This window comes from Scomber scombrus, chromosome 9 (genome assembly GCF_963691925.1).
Source record: "Scomber scombrus chromosome 9, fScoSco1.1, whole genome shotgun sequence".
In the NCBI taxonomy this organism is placed as follows: domain Eukaryota; kingdom Metazoa; phylum Chordata; class Actinopteri; order Scombriformes; family Scombridae; genus Scomber; species Scomber scombrus.
In genome coordinates, this window is record NC_084978.1 from 18,370,295 (window position 1) to 18,382,195 (window position 11,901).

Sequence of the window (11,901 nt, forward strand, 5' to 3'; positions counted from 1 at the left end):
GTTGTACTTTACTTGAGTATTTCCATTTGATTCTACTTTATATTTCCACTCTGCTACATGTTAAAGTTAAGTATTTTACTTTTTACTCCACATTTATTTGACAGCTTTAGTTTAAAAAAAAATTAAATTAAAGATGTATCAAGTGGTTTCCAACCTTTTTGTCTTTTGACATCTTTACACAAATCAGTGCGGGTCACATTTAAGATGTTTTTGAGTTGGTAACAGCTCCACTAAATAGTGATTTTTCCCTCTAAACTTCTCAAATACTTTATTTCAATAAATGTTCAAATGATCCAATATTTTACCAGAAATCCAAAAAGTCCAAAAACTGGAAATATTTGTGTATCTTGTTTTTTCTTCTTTCCTCTTGTTAATCATCTCATGACCCCTCTGATTTATCTGACGACCCTTTGGAGGAGCCCGATCCCTAGGTTGAGAACCACTGGACTAAACTACTTAACTGTATAAAAAGTAGTTGAAACGAACTCCACCTCCAGCAGCTACAACAGTAACATGCTGCTATAACACTGATGCTTCAGTATTAATAATCTAATGATGTCATATATAATAATATATCGGTCAGAGGGACCAAACCACTACTTCTACTTTACCGGAAATACTTTAACTACATCTTTGATACTTATGTACCTTTGTAGGGTTTTACATGCAGCACTTTTACTTGTAATGGAGTATTTTCACATTGCTTTATTTGTACTTATGATCTGTACTTCTTCCACTGCATTTAAGAAAAAAAGTGAAAAGGAAAGTGCAACCAGACACTTCTGAAGTCAGTTTAATAACTAGCAGAACAGCAATTACACATAATCAGGAGATTGTGGAGATTTCAGGACAGTTTGGAGCAGGAAGAAGCAGTTTTCGAAAAAAAAAGAAACAATAATGACAGTCTGTACATACACACTAAGATTATACAAAATGTCCACTTCATTGGGAGGAATGCTGTTCTCTGACTGTACTGGTCTTTTTCTTTGTATACTGGTTTGTGTAATTGCCTGTTTTCAAATACAAATACACACACACGCACGACAAAATCTAGTGTGTGATGCAAACTCACAGAACGTCGTTTCTCTACGTACCAGTATCTGAAAACATACAGTGAAGTAATGGGTATTGAATGGGAGAATTTGAAATCAGTCAGTGTTGAAAAAATGAATTAAAGCATTCAGTTCAGAGCATCATCAGTTTCGAGGCTGCAGTCACCAAGCGACGTTCACACTGACAGTATCCCGAGCACACATGAGGAGGGAATGCGAGCCGAATCCGAGTCTGGCTCCTGGCAGTGTCTGTACCACCGCTTATGTCGTTCACCTCTTCTTCCCAGCCCATGTTTGTGACTAATCGTAGCTCTAGCCGATGTAAATGCGGTGGAAGTCGTTGGCTCCGAAAGCAGCGTTGCACTTGGGGCACTTCCTCTGGCGTGTGTCGTAGCGAGTCTTCACGCACTCAAAGCAGAAGACGTGGAAGCACTTTGTCAGGACTGCATCCTTCACGCGGGAGTTGCAGCACGGACATGTTAGACGTGCCTGGGGCAGAGAGAGCGAGAGAAAGAGAAAGAAAGAGAAAGGTGGATGTGGGGGAGGAGAGAAAAGGCTCATAGTGGTTTGAACAATAAACTGAGAGGCCATTTTTGCCCTCAGCTGAGTGGTTCTTAATGAATGGACACAAATATCTAGGGCAGCGGGGAGGCTCGTGGTCATAGAGACTGGCCTTCAAGCTCAACTGTCCTTTCCCAAGAACATGTTACATGATATGAAGGCTGATGCGGCCGTGGCTGATTTTTCAAGACCATGAGTCTGTGCTGGAGAGCAGAAATAGGACAGTGGCTCCACTGACTGTGTTTAATCAAAGAAGTTTGACCCTTTGTAATTGAATCAAACTGGGTTTATATTTATAATCTGCAAATGTGTTGGTCATTAGAGTTGTCCCACTACTGACTGAAATTTTAAACGTGTCCTAGTGTGTACGCGTCCAAGGAGTGTGATCGCACCAAAAGTTGGTCTCAATTGGTGCAAACCAGAGTGTTAATAATGACTTTGTATCATTCAGTTAACAATGGCTACTTTCAAGTGAACAAAGCCTGCAAACCAAACAGTTATATAAGAATAAAACCTGTTATTAAGAGATTCTGTTAAAGGCGAGCGATTCCAATGCAGTCTCTGTATAACTGGACATGTCTGCTCTATTTTACCACCTCAGGTGTTCATCCCATCAGGTGACATCTAAATATGACTGTTGGTTCAGACTTTAATTTGCCGCTGGTTGTTGAATTTCAATATCTGCATCCTTATACTTAACATTCATGCTCAACAACATAACCAGTAGACTGTATGTTTTGGGGTCATTTCTTTGAGTCCTTCAGGATTATAGATTCACGCATTTTAAGATCAACACAGCTGTTGTTTTTGTTAGAAGAGGTTCAGGGACATCTGACTTTAAAACATATCAGCACAGTTAAACATGACTGAGCCATTCAAAATAAGTGGACATGCTCCCCGACCAGTGTCCATGATGCTGTTTAGCTGATGTTGCACCCCGACCACAGATTATTCAGTGTTCTTATATCACAGAAACTCACCTTGTACTCGCTGATTTCTTCATTAAGGATATCATCTCCGTTGCTGATTTTCTCAGCTGGTTTCTTGGCCTTCTCAATCTTTCTCCTAAGTTTGGAGATGTCCTCCTAAAACACATTTTGATTTGACAGCTGTGAGCAAAAGGAGCTCGTCAACAGACAAAGTGTTCAATCTCTGATGAGCCTCGCACCAACATGAAACCAACGCATTGACAATGTTAGTGATGTGGAACATTTGCAACCATTTCAGCAGAGCGTAAGACTATTTCTCTCTGTGAGCAGTAATGTCCTGGACTCTATTGTTTTTGGACACAATTTCTGGGTCTTGAAGATTAACATTCTTTAAATGTTAAATTTGAATTTTAAACTGCAGTTGAGTGCAAGCAGTCTGATTTGAATGCACTTAATTCACTTGGTTTCCACTGTGTAAGTTGTAGACTCTTTAACTTTGCGATCAATGTGGCAAAAATCTTGTGAACTCAAACACAACCTCTATGAATGTAACTGTGGGAAACTTTGTTTGACTTCATTTGCACCCAAGTGTTTCAACATGTGTTACCTGTGCTCGTCGGGCATTAAAGGACTCCTTCTCCCTCGAGATGCTGTTCTCTACGACCTCTTCTCTGACCAGGCGGAGCCTCTGCTGAACCTGTTCCAACTGAGTTCGCACCTCCTCTGACAGCGACGCCGAGTCCTGAGCCTAAATGACGACAGGAGGAGACAAACAGAAAGGAAACAACAACTAAGTCGATCTGTTAAGAGTAAAGTTTGTATTCACCCTAAATGGAAATATTTTCTTATTAAAACTTTACTTATCCTTTTCATATAAATGTGTGTTTGAGGATTAAGTGTTCATACATGAGTGTGTTTTACAGTTTGATTTACAGCTCATCATGCACTCTGCAGCTGTGGCTCATCGTTCCTGAATGATGCGTTACCTTGCGTTTGTTCATGTCCAAAGCCTGCGTCCGCAGTGCCAACTCTCTCTCAGCAGTACTGATGGTGCCCTGCAGGAGGCGCTCCTTCTCCTCAAGCTTCCTCACCACCTGCAGCTGGGCATCGACCTGAAAAATCCACAAAAAATTATGTAAGAAAATGAAGATAAAAAATTGATTAAAAAAACATGAAAAGGGTGCATTTTTTTTGGATGGCATCATTTTTAATGGCATTCAAAGACAGTTAGAATTCATTATAGCTAGTTTTCACTTCAGTTTAACTTTGTGCATGTCACAACTGAAGCATGTATAAGCTTGTATCCTTGCAGATCACACCCTGTTGTGCTACCTGGGGGCTCACCTGAGTTTTTAAAGTCAGTAGTTGGTCAGCCAGCTCCTCCTTCTCCTCTTTTAGCAGCTTGTGGATCTGGTTTGACTTGATACGCTCGCTCATCAGCTTGAAGTTGGCATCGTCCTTTTCTCTGAGCTGCTGCATCAGACGGATGTTCTGTTCCTGCATGTCTTCGAAGGCCTGGCCCGTCACGTCCATCTCGCTCAGCAGCGCGTCCTCCTCCTGCACGGGGAGCAAAGGGGCGAGAAGGGGTGTCAAGAGGACGAAAGGAGAACCGGGCAAATGCTAAACAAAATGGCCGAGTCGCTCACCTGTTTTGCAATAGACAGCTTCTTGTTGAGGATGTCGATCTGCTCCTCCACAGAGCGGATCTTCCTAAGAGCTTCTTCGTCTGCCATTTTCTTTCCTTCCCTCCTCTCTCTCTCCTCCAGCTCCCTCAGCCTCTGCCGCAGCTCATCTCCCTGGAATCAGTATTGTTATCAAGGGAATGCATCAGTCAGTAAATTCTTTGCTTCTTTTTTATACTATTATTATATTATTAGTTAATTTTGAGTATTTTTGACCGTAACACCAGGAAAATTCCTTTTATGTGCGAACCTACTTGGCAATAAATGTGACTGACTTGAATAAAGCTGTGCTAAGAAATGTAATGCACTATCTAGAGAGAAAACCAGCACAAATATCCATAAGTATTAATGTCCAAATACAATACATGTGTTGTGTAGTGCAAAGTGTCGATCACCTCTGACTTGGCTTTCTTCTCTGCAGCCATGAGCTGGACTTTGTCCCTTTGCTCCTTGGGTGCTGAGCGGTACATGTCCAACAGCAGCTTCATCTCCCTCTGGGACTCCTGAGCTTTCCTGCACAGTCAGGGTGAGAGTGTTAATCACAACTGTCATCAGCAGCTTCATCCAAAAATATGAAAATAATCAGAATTCAATAAGGGCTCTGAGCAAAACCTGCCAATAAGTTATTTTGTATGGGGGTGAAGGGGACAAGAGAAGTAAACATAATTTTTAGTCAATCTCAAAGTGACAACAGTTATGTTTACTTGCCACATATTAAATCAAGAGTCTATTTTTTTTAAATTTAACATACTTACAAGAATGCTGACCAGCAGAAATCAACAAAAACATTCAAACAGATACAGAGAGTTGAAGATGAACACGCTGGTAGCAAAATGTGGTAGAAAAGGCACCTTCTCGGAGTAAAAACTGTCGGGCATGAAGTATATTCCCAATTCTTAACAAACACATATTATGTGTCTGTCAATAAGCAAAGCAAACATATTATGTAACATGTCAGTCAAGTTCTTCCTGCATCACAAGCTGTGTGTGTGTGTTTGTTTGTGTATGTGTTTATGTGTGTATATATGTGTATGTGTGTGTGTGTGTATATATGCGTGCGTGTGTATATATGTGTGTGTGTGTGTGTGTGTGTGTGTGTGTGTGTGTGTGTGTGTGTGTATATGTAAATATATGCGTTTGTGTGTTTGCGTGTGTGTGTATGTTCTTTGTGATGCAAACATATGAAATGATTCAGCAGGCTGGATGCTCGCTGGAACATGGGCTGAAATTTCCAGGTTAGACAACAGTCTCATTAACTAGGAAACACCCACAACTCAACATTATCTTTTAAAAAAAAGGACCAGAAGCACACATGCGACTCACTTGAGCTCTGCTCGAACAATCTTCAGCTGTTCTATTTCCTTCCTCTTGGATCCTCCAACCATGGACAGCCGCTCCCCGGCGGACTCCTCTAGTTGGGTACTGCTCCCTGGCTTCTCCTTCTCTTCCTTTATCACACCACTGCGGGTTGGCCTCTCCCTCTCCTTTTCTTTCTCCCTCTCTCTGTCTTTCTCCTCTTTCTTAATAATGTCCTTTTCTTTCTTTTCCTCCTTCTCTTTTTTCTCTTCTTTCTCCTCCTCCTTTACTGTGGGGTCAGATTCTACTCCAGACTCGGTTTTCACTGAGGCGCCTGTAGAAAGACGAGACAAAGCTGGAATCATTTCTTAATATGTATCATATGAATACTGCCTACAGGCCATTTCAGTTGTCTGCTACGGTAAAAATGTGAATTAACGTTTACAGGTGTTTACAACTAGGTGTTAGTTACCAGTACTGCTGGGTGTAGAGGAGCCGTTGTCAGGGTCTGTCTTGACTACAGGATCCCCCGAAACAGCTAGGGTCGAAGGAGAGGTTGTCTCATCTTTCACATCCATCTCTGTGCTAGATTGGAACTGGAGGATGGCGTTGCCCTTTGAAGAACGGATCTACAGGGGAATCATATGTGATAAACTTCAGTGTGTTGTTCTGCTGTGTTGTGCTTCATTACACACATCAAATATAACATGTGCTTCCATCAAAGTGACCAATAATTGTTTTATTTTTTCTTCTGACTGCAAGAGTTTCTCTTTTTCTCCTTCAGACCTACCTGATTGAGTTCCGTTTGTGTCTCTCTCAGTCTAATTTTGTATTTCACGACTTCTCCCTTCATCTGCTGGTTGTGAGTTTGAAGCGTGCTAATCAGATGGCGCATCTCTCTGTTAATAGGGCCTGAGAGACAGAGATGGAGAGAAACAGGTATAGTATTGAATTATGAAACATGTTTTGTCAGCTAGGATGCACTTCAGTCAGTGTATAAGCCACAACCTCAGACACTTACCTGCCTGCTCGTTGGCAGCGAGAGTCTGTTCAAATTCGATGCGCAACATCTCATACTCCTTCCTGACCTGGGCCAGTGTGTCCTCCAGCTGAAACACCTCTGTGCGAACTTTCCTCTGCAGAGCAACTTCATCATTCTGCACACAGAGGAGGTAGTAAGTAAGAGAGGGACGAAGCTCACACTAACAGATGCTGGCAGAGACACAATCACACACTTGCCTCCATGTGCTCCAGCTGTCGAAGGCGTGCCGTCCTTGTAGTGTTAAGGCGAGCGCGTGTCTCATCTAACTGAGCTTTGAGGATCAGAGACTCGTTGTAAAGCACAGAAAACTGTGACTGAAGACATCGATACTCGGAAGTCTCCTTCACCATGCCCTCCGCTCGACTCAACAACTCCGTCTGAGAGGAAGAGAGAGGAAGTCAAGACAGAGAGGGAAAAGGGTGCAACAGAAAATATTTAATAAAATCAAGTTTTGAATTATTTTTTGTTTTTGAAAATCCAGCAACTAATGGTGTGCCAGAAATATTTTGAGGTAACATGTTTTCCTAATGAAATATTTCTAACCATAAATTGTAAAACTTCACTCTGGCATCAAATAGACTGGAGATGCAACTCGTTCACTTGAACCAGCATATCAAAAATGTAGAGACGGTTAACCAGTGGTGTGGATTACCTTTAGGAGCTTAATGTTGAATTAATAAGTTTGTTGTTTGATTTTATGTCAGATAATAATGAAGCCCTTTTGGTTTAGGTGTTTTTTTTGGAATCATAATTCCACCTTCATGTTGTTGTTCTCCTGGTGGACAGTCTGCAGGTCCTGCTGGAGCTTCTGCAGCTCAATGAGGCGGTTGTCTGCGAGCTCCTGGTTCTCCTCCAACTCGCTGTTCATTTCCTCAAACTTAAAAGAACAAATGATGGGAAAAGTCATCAAGTATTCAAAGCAAGATGTTGAAAGGAAAAACTAAAAAAAAAAAAAAAGTTCGTTTGCCAAAATTGTAAAAAAGTTCCTGCCTTTCTCTTGTTAATAGTGATGGTCCCACATACGCTGCTGGCCTCCCCACACACCTTATAGCCTTTGCTGTTCACCTGGGAAGCAGGACAGAGTGTGTTATAACCAACCTCAACATAAACACATAGTGATACGCTGACACACATACACACAGAAAACCTCCTCACCCTCTCCAGAATCTCGCTCAGGTGTGCATTGAGCCGATTTTCTCGTCGACGGATCTTCTCCATGTCCCACTGAAGCTCTTCGATCAGAACCTGCAGCTCGCTGACACGCTGGTCTGCCTTGTTCGCTGCCCGCCCCAGAGACCGGGACTGGACGAGATAAGAAGACAGAGAGACTTGATGGCACACACAAGGGCCAACAGAAATATAATTGCTAAAATATTACTCTAAGTTTAATGGGTTAAAGAGCACCTAACCAGCCTCCAAATGTGGTAAAACAAGCTCAAAGGAGTTTATTAAGTATATTTTTGTAACTGTAAAGGTTGGCTGCACCTGAGAGGGAACATACTGCATCAGTGAATAAGGACATTTAAGCCCTACCTCAGTGGTCATGTGACTGTGTTTCTGCTTGAGGTCTTCAGTCAGCTGTTGTAGCCGCTCATTTTCACTGGTCAGGAGGGCGTTTAGCTTGGAAGCTGCCTGCCACAAAGTGCCCTCTGAAAAGAGAAAAACAACAGTATAGTGACATGATGTAATAATGTGATGTATTCAGCTGTACTCCATCTCTATCTCACCAGCTTCAGAGTCCAGCTCTGTCTTCAGTTGGTCCACAGTGCTCCTTAGACGCACGTAGATCTCCACCACGCGATTGGCCTGCTTCTGGCTGGACTCCACCCTCTCCTGGAGCTCGGCCTCCATCTCCTCGCTGCTGCTGCTGGCCAGCGTGGCGAGGAAAGAGTTGGACGTCTCTCCCTGGTGGCCTGGGTGACACATGTGGATTTGAACAAATATAGAAAGCTCCAACACAGTTTTCACAATGGATTTTTTAAGCTATATATTGTTTTTTACACTCAACAGTATTTTCTGATGCAAATACTATGGTACTGTTTTTCCTTTATAACTGCACATAACTGTACCGTGTTAAGTAAAATATCTGTAGGGAAATCAAGACCTTATTGCACACTGTCCTCCTGCCATACTATCATTAGTGCTTGTATTTTATTTCCTCTCCAACAGAGGTAAAGACACTGGTACAATCTAAGCCAAGGTGCACTGAGGCTGCTCTGAATTTTCTGGTTTCATTTATCTGTGAATATTTCTTTAAATTTGACTGAAGTCAATGCACTACCTCCCACAAATATCTACAACATCTCATCTAGTAACAGCTATAGCTATTTAACCCTTTGTCTTTGCTCAGTCCAAAAGTGTAAAACTGGGACATATGTGACCTAGTCTGGTAAACAAATCTATATGTTATTGCCTTCTCAGTCATGATCCTACATTAGCTATCTCTTTACCTCTCTCTTTGGCCCTTTCCTGGTTGGAGTCGCCATCGGGTTCAGGAGTTTCTGGCTTCAGGCTCCGCCCCTCACCTGCTGGAGATTTCTCTGGTTCGCTGGGTGATTGGTCATAACGCCTGATGATAAGCTGAATGTTTTCATCAAGCTGAAAGCAAAAGGAGTTAGGTAAAGAAAACAGCATCACATTTAGAATTTATGATTCATCTTTACAGTGTTGATGGTGAACAAGCAAGTTCGATTTATTGGTCATCATTCTGTGACGGTTTACCTGGTTCCAGTATCTATTAAGGATCAGCAGACTGGCATCATCAGTGGCCTGGCGGGTCTCCAGTCTTTCAATTCGCTCTCGCAGTTCATCCTCAATCACCTGCAAACCAACAAATACAAGAGATGAATATTCTTTGGAGAGAGAGAGAGAGGGAGAGAGACAGAGAGAGCGAGAGGAAAGGAGAGGAGAGGAGAGGAGAGAGAGAGAGAGACACAGAAAACAGAGAGAGAGAATGTAAATGTTGGTAGAAATTAATTTACCTGTCTTTGATCAAGAGCTTCTCCCAACTTTCGGTTCTTGGCCTGGAGAGCTTTGATGTCTTGTTCCTCCTGAAAAAGAATTGATTCAAGCAAGATTACAACCATGCAAATCAGCTAAACAAACATAAAGACTTTACACTATCACGATCAGAGTTATGAGTAAATACAAGTATCTCACTGTGTTGGACACCCCTCCCAGTTTGATGACCGTCTCCACCGCGGTGGCCCCTCCGGCAGCGGCGCTGACACCAGGACCTCCGTCCTCTCCATCACGCTCCCTGCGCTTCTCTGGGGGCGCACCGGAGGACGAGGGACCGCTGGGGTCAGCAGGACGCTTCTGCCCCGACATCCTCAGACACCTGGAACAAACTGAGGGAAAGATAAACAGCATAAATTGAATGATGGACAAACTGGAGGACTGATGGCTTCATATAGTTGTGCTGAGTGAATGAACTGAAGAGTATTTTATATACTTTATCGCTAGAAGTGGCCGAAATGTTTATTTTAAGCCCATATCCACCTGAATGATGAGTGGTGGAAAGAAACATACCCTCAACTTTCTGCTACAACATTTTAAACCCAAACAAGCTGCTTCAAATAAACTGAATGTAACGTTAGGCTAACGTTAGCCGTTTGCTAACGCGAGCTTTAATTAATGTCAGCGGCCAAAAAATCACTATTCTGACAGATTAATGCGTTAAAATGTTAATGTCATACATTCCTATCAAACTCAGTTCAAGTCTTACCGCTTTTAACGAGATAGTTTTTGTGTTATTAATGAATCTGTCTGTGGATGTTGATGTTGCGGCTTCTTGCCTCTCGGAAGCAGAAGCAGCAACGGTCATGGTGTGACATCACAGCGCCCTCTGACGGCCCGGCGGATCAGAGGGTCCAGGATCTGCTGCTGGGCCCCTGGTGCCTCCGAGTCCCCATACAATACAGTGCACAGACACACGTCAGATTTATTCAGTTCTTTAATTCAGAGACCCATAAACTGCTCCTACACTGCAATACTATAGCCACCAGATTTGCTGTTTAATTGGTTTGAAACACAGCTTTTATAGTAAAATGCACCATGTGAGCACAATACAAATAAATAAATAAATAGATAAATACAATACTTGTATAATCTATATCTTATTGATGCTCTTGTATTTTTACTGTCCACATGCTGCTGTAATACTGCAAATTTCCCCATTGTGGGACTAATAAAGGAATATCTTATCTTATCTTATCTTATAAGGTGGGCCACAAGATATGGCACAGTTGATGTTGTACTTTTAATGGTGTAAAATCACAAACACATTTGCAAGTAATCAAATTAGAAGAAAGCGACAAACACAGTGAACCAGCGGCTTTTGGGCCTCCCGGGGTTACGTGCTTTTTCCTATTGGTAATACAACCCTATCATAGTTATAGAATTCAGTTTAATAAAATATTACTAATACATACAAATTAAGTACTTATTAGTACTTAAGTACCAATATGTACTAATTCATAAACATTGTGTTACAACCCAAGAAAATGGAAGCATGCAGCTAACTAAAGACTGCCATTTGCAGTGTACATGGATGATTTCCTTTCATTAAACCTACCAAGACAAATCTGAAATGTCCTGATCTAATCAACACGGCTTCACAGTAGAGATTTGCAGCTCTTTGCAGTAAATGCAGTGGTACTGCACCAGTATCCCCAAGCACTATACAACAAGTTGTACTTGTAATACAGTGCTTAGGGATATTGCTGAAATAATCATACCTAAGCTACATTCCTTCGGGGCTATCTTATCTTATTTAGTACCACTACTTACTTGTGGTGGTCTGCAAAACCTGTTTTGCTGTGCACTCTCCTCACTCTCTCTTTTCTCAGTCCTTATGTAAAAGGGGATTCGCGGACAGAGGCTGACCTCTGATCAGCAGTATTAAAGAGTACATTGCACCGGGTGCATGGTCCAGGTTGTGTAAAAGCTGGCTTATAATTATTTGAGTTACAGATTCAGCCCAGCCTATGGGGTAAAATACCCTTATCTGTTGATGTCACTGTGTAGTCTGGTGGCAACATTAGAAACAGCCCCAACATGTTTTTTGGGGCCATTTTCAGCAATCGATATGAACTCTGTTTATGTGTGACGTATTTGACAAGCAATGTGACGCATGAAGCTGATACACAAGGAAGCATGAAAAAGCAGTTTTTGGTCTTTAACTCACATTAAAGGCATATTATTTGTGTCAAACAGATGAACAAACTAATGAAAAAAGGCAGAAACTATGCAGAGAATAGCACACCCCAATTCTTTATCAAATCTGAAATTAAGATGACATAAGTTAATCATTATGTCATTATTGACACAAAATAAAA

At 41.8% G+C, this 11,901-nt stretch overlaps 1 protein-coding gene across 2 annotated transcripts; it reads right to left on the reverse strand.

Moving 5' to 3' along the window:
* Window positions 1-775: 775 nt before the first annotated feature.
* rnf20 (ring finger protein 20, E3 ubiquitin protein ligase) lies at window positions 776-11,759 on the reverse strand. Of its 2 annotated transcripts, none has more exons than XM_062425611.1 (22): window positions 10,360-11,759; window positions 9,722-9,912; window positions 9,544-9,612; window positions 9,284-9,382; window positions 9,013-9,160; window positions 8,290-8,475; window positions 8,096-8,211; window positions 7,718-7,864; window positions 7,553-7,627; window positions 7,320-7,439; window positions 6,760-6,939; window positions 6,542-6,677; window positions 6,311-6,432; window positions 5,993-6,149; window positions 5,548-5,854; window positions 4,620-4,737; window positions 4,189-4,338; window positions 3,887-4,099; window positions 3,529-3,654; window positions 3,150-3,290; window positions 2,594-2,698; window positions 776-1,541 (listed from the first exon to the last, which is right to left on the reverse strand). In XM_062425611.1, exons 2-22 carry the CDS (start codon window positions 9,890-9,892, stop codon window positions 1,365-1,367), a joined length of 3,063 nt encoding a protein of 1,020 aa, XP_062281595.1. In that variant the 5' UTR covers window positions 9,893-9,912; window positions 10,360-11,759; the 3' UTR covers window positions 776-1,364. The 2 variants fall into 2 exon arrangements, with proteins under 2 accessions (XP_062281595.1, XP_062281594.1); XM_062425610.1 differs by having other exon boundaries at window positions 10,290-11,759.
* Between the last annotated feature and the right edge of the window lie 142 nt (window positions 11,760-11,901).

Bases quoted from the DNA above. Each gene is read 5' to 3' on its own strand.
- rnf20 (XM_062425611.1), bottom strand. From the start codon at position 9,892: ATGTCGGGGCAGAAGCGTCCTGCTGACCCCAGCGGTCCCTCGTCCTCC. The intron at 8,476-9,012 runs GTAAAGAGATAG...TGTGTCACCCAG, and splicing joins GGAAAGGGCCAAAGAGAGAG to GCCACCAGGGAGAGACGTCC. The intron at 4,339-4,619 runs GTGATCGACACT...TACTGATTCCAG, and splicing joins AGAAGAAAGCCAAGTCAGAG to GGAGATGAGCTGCGGCAGAG.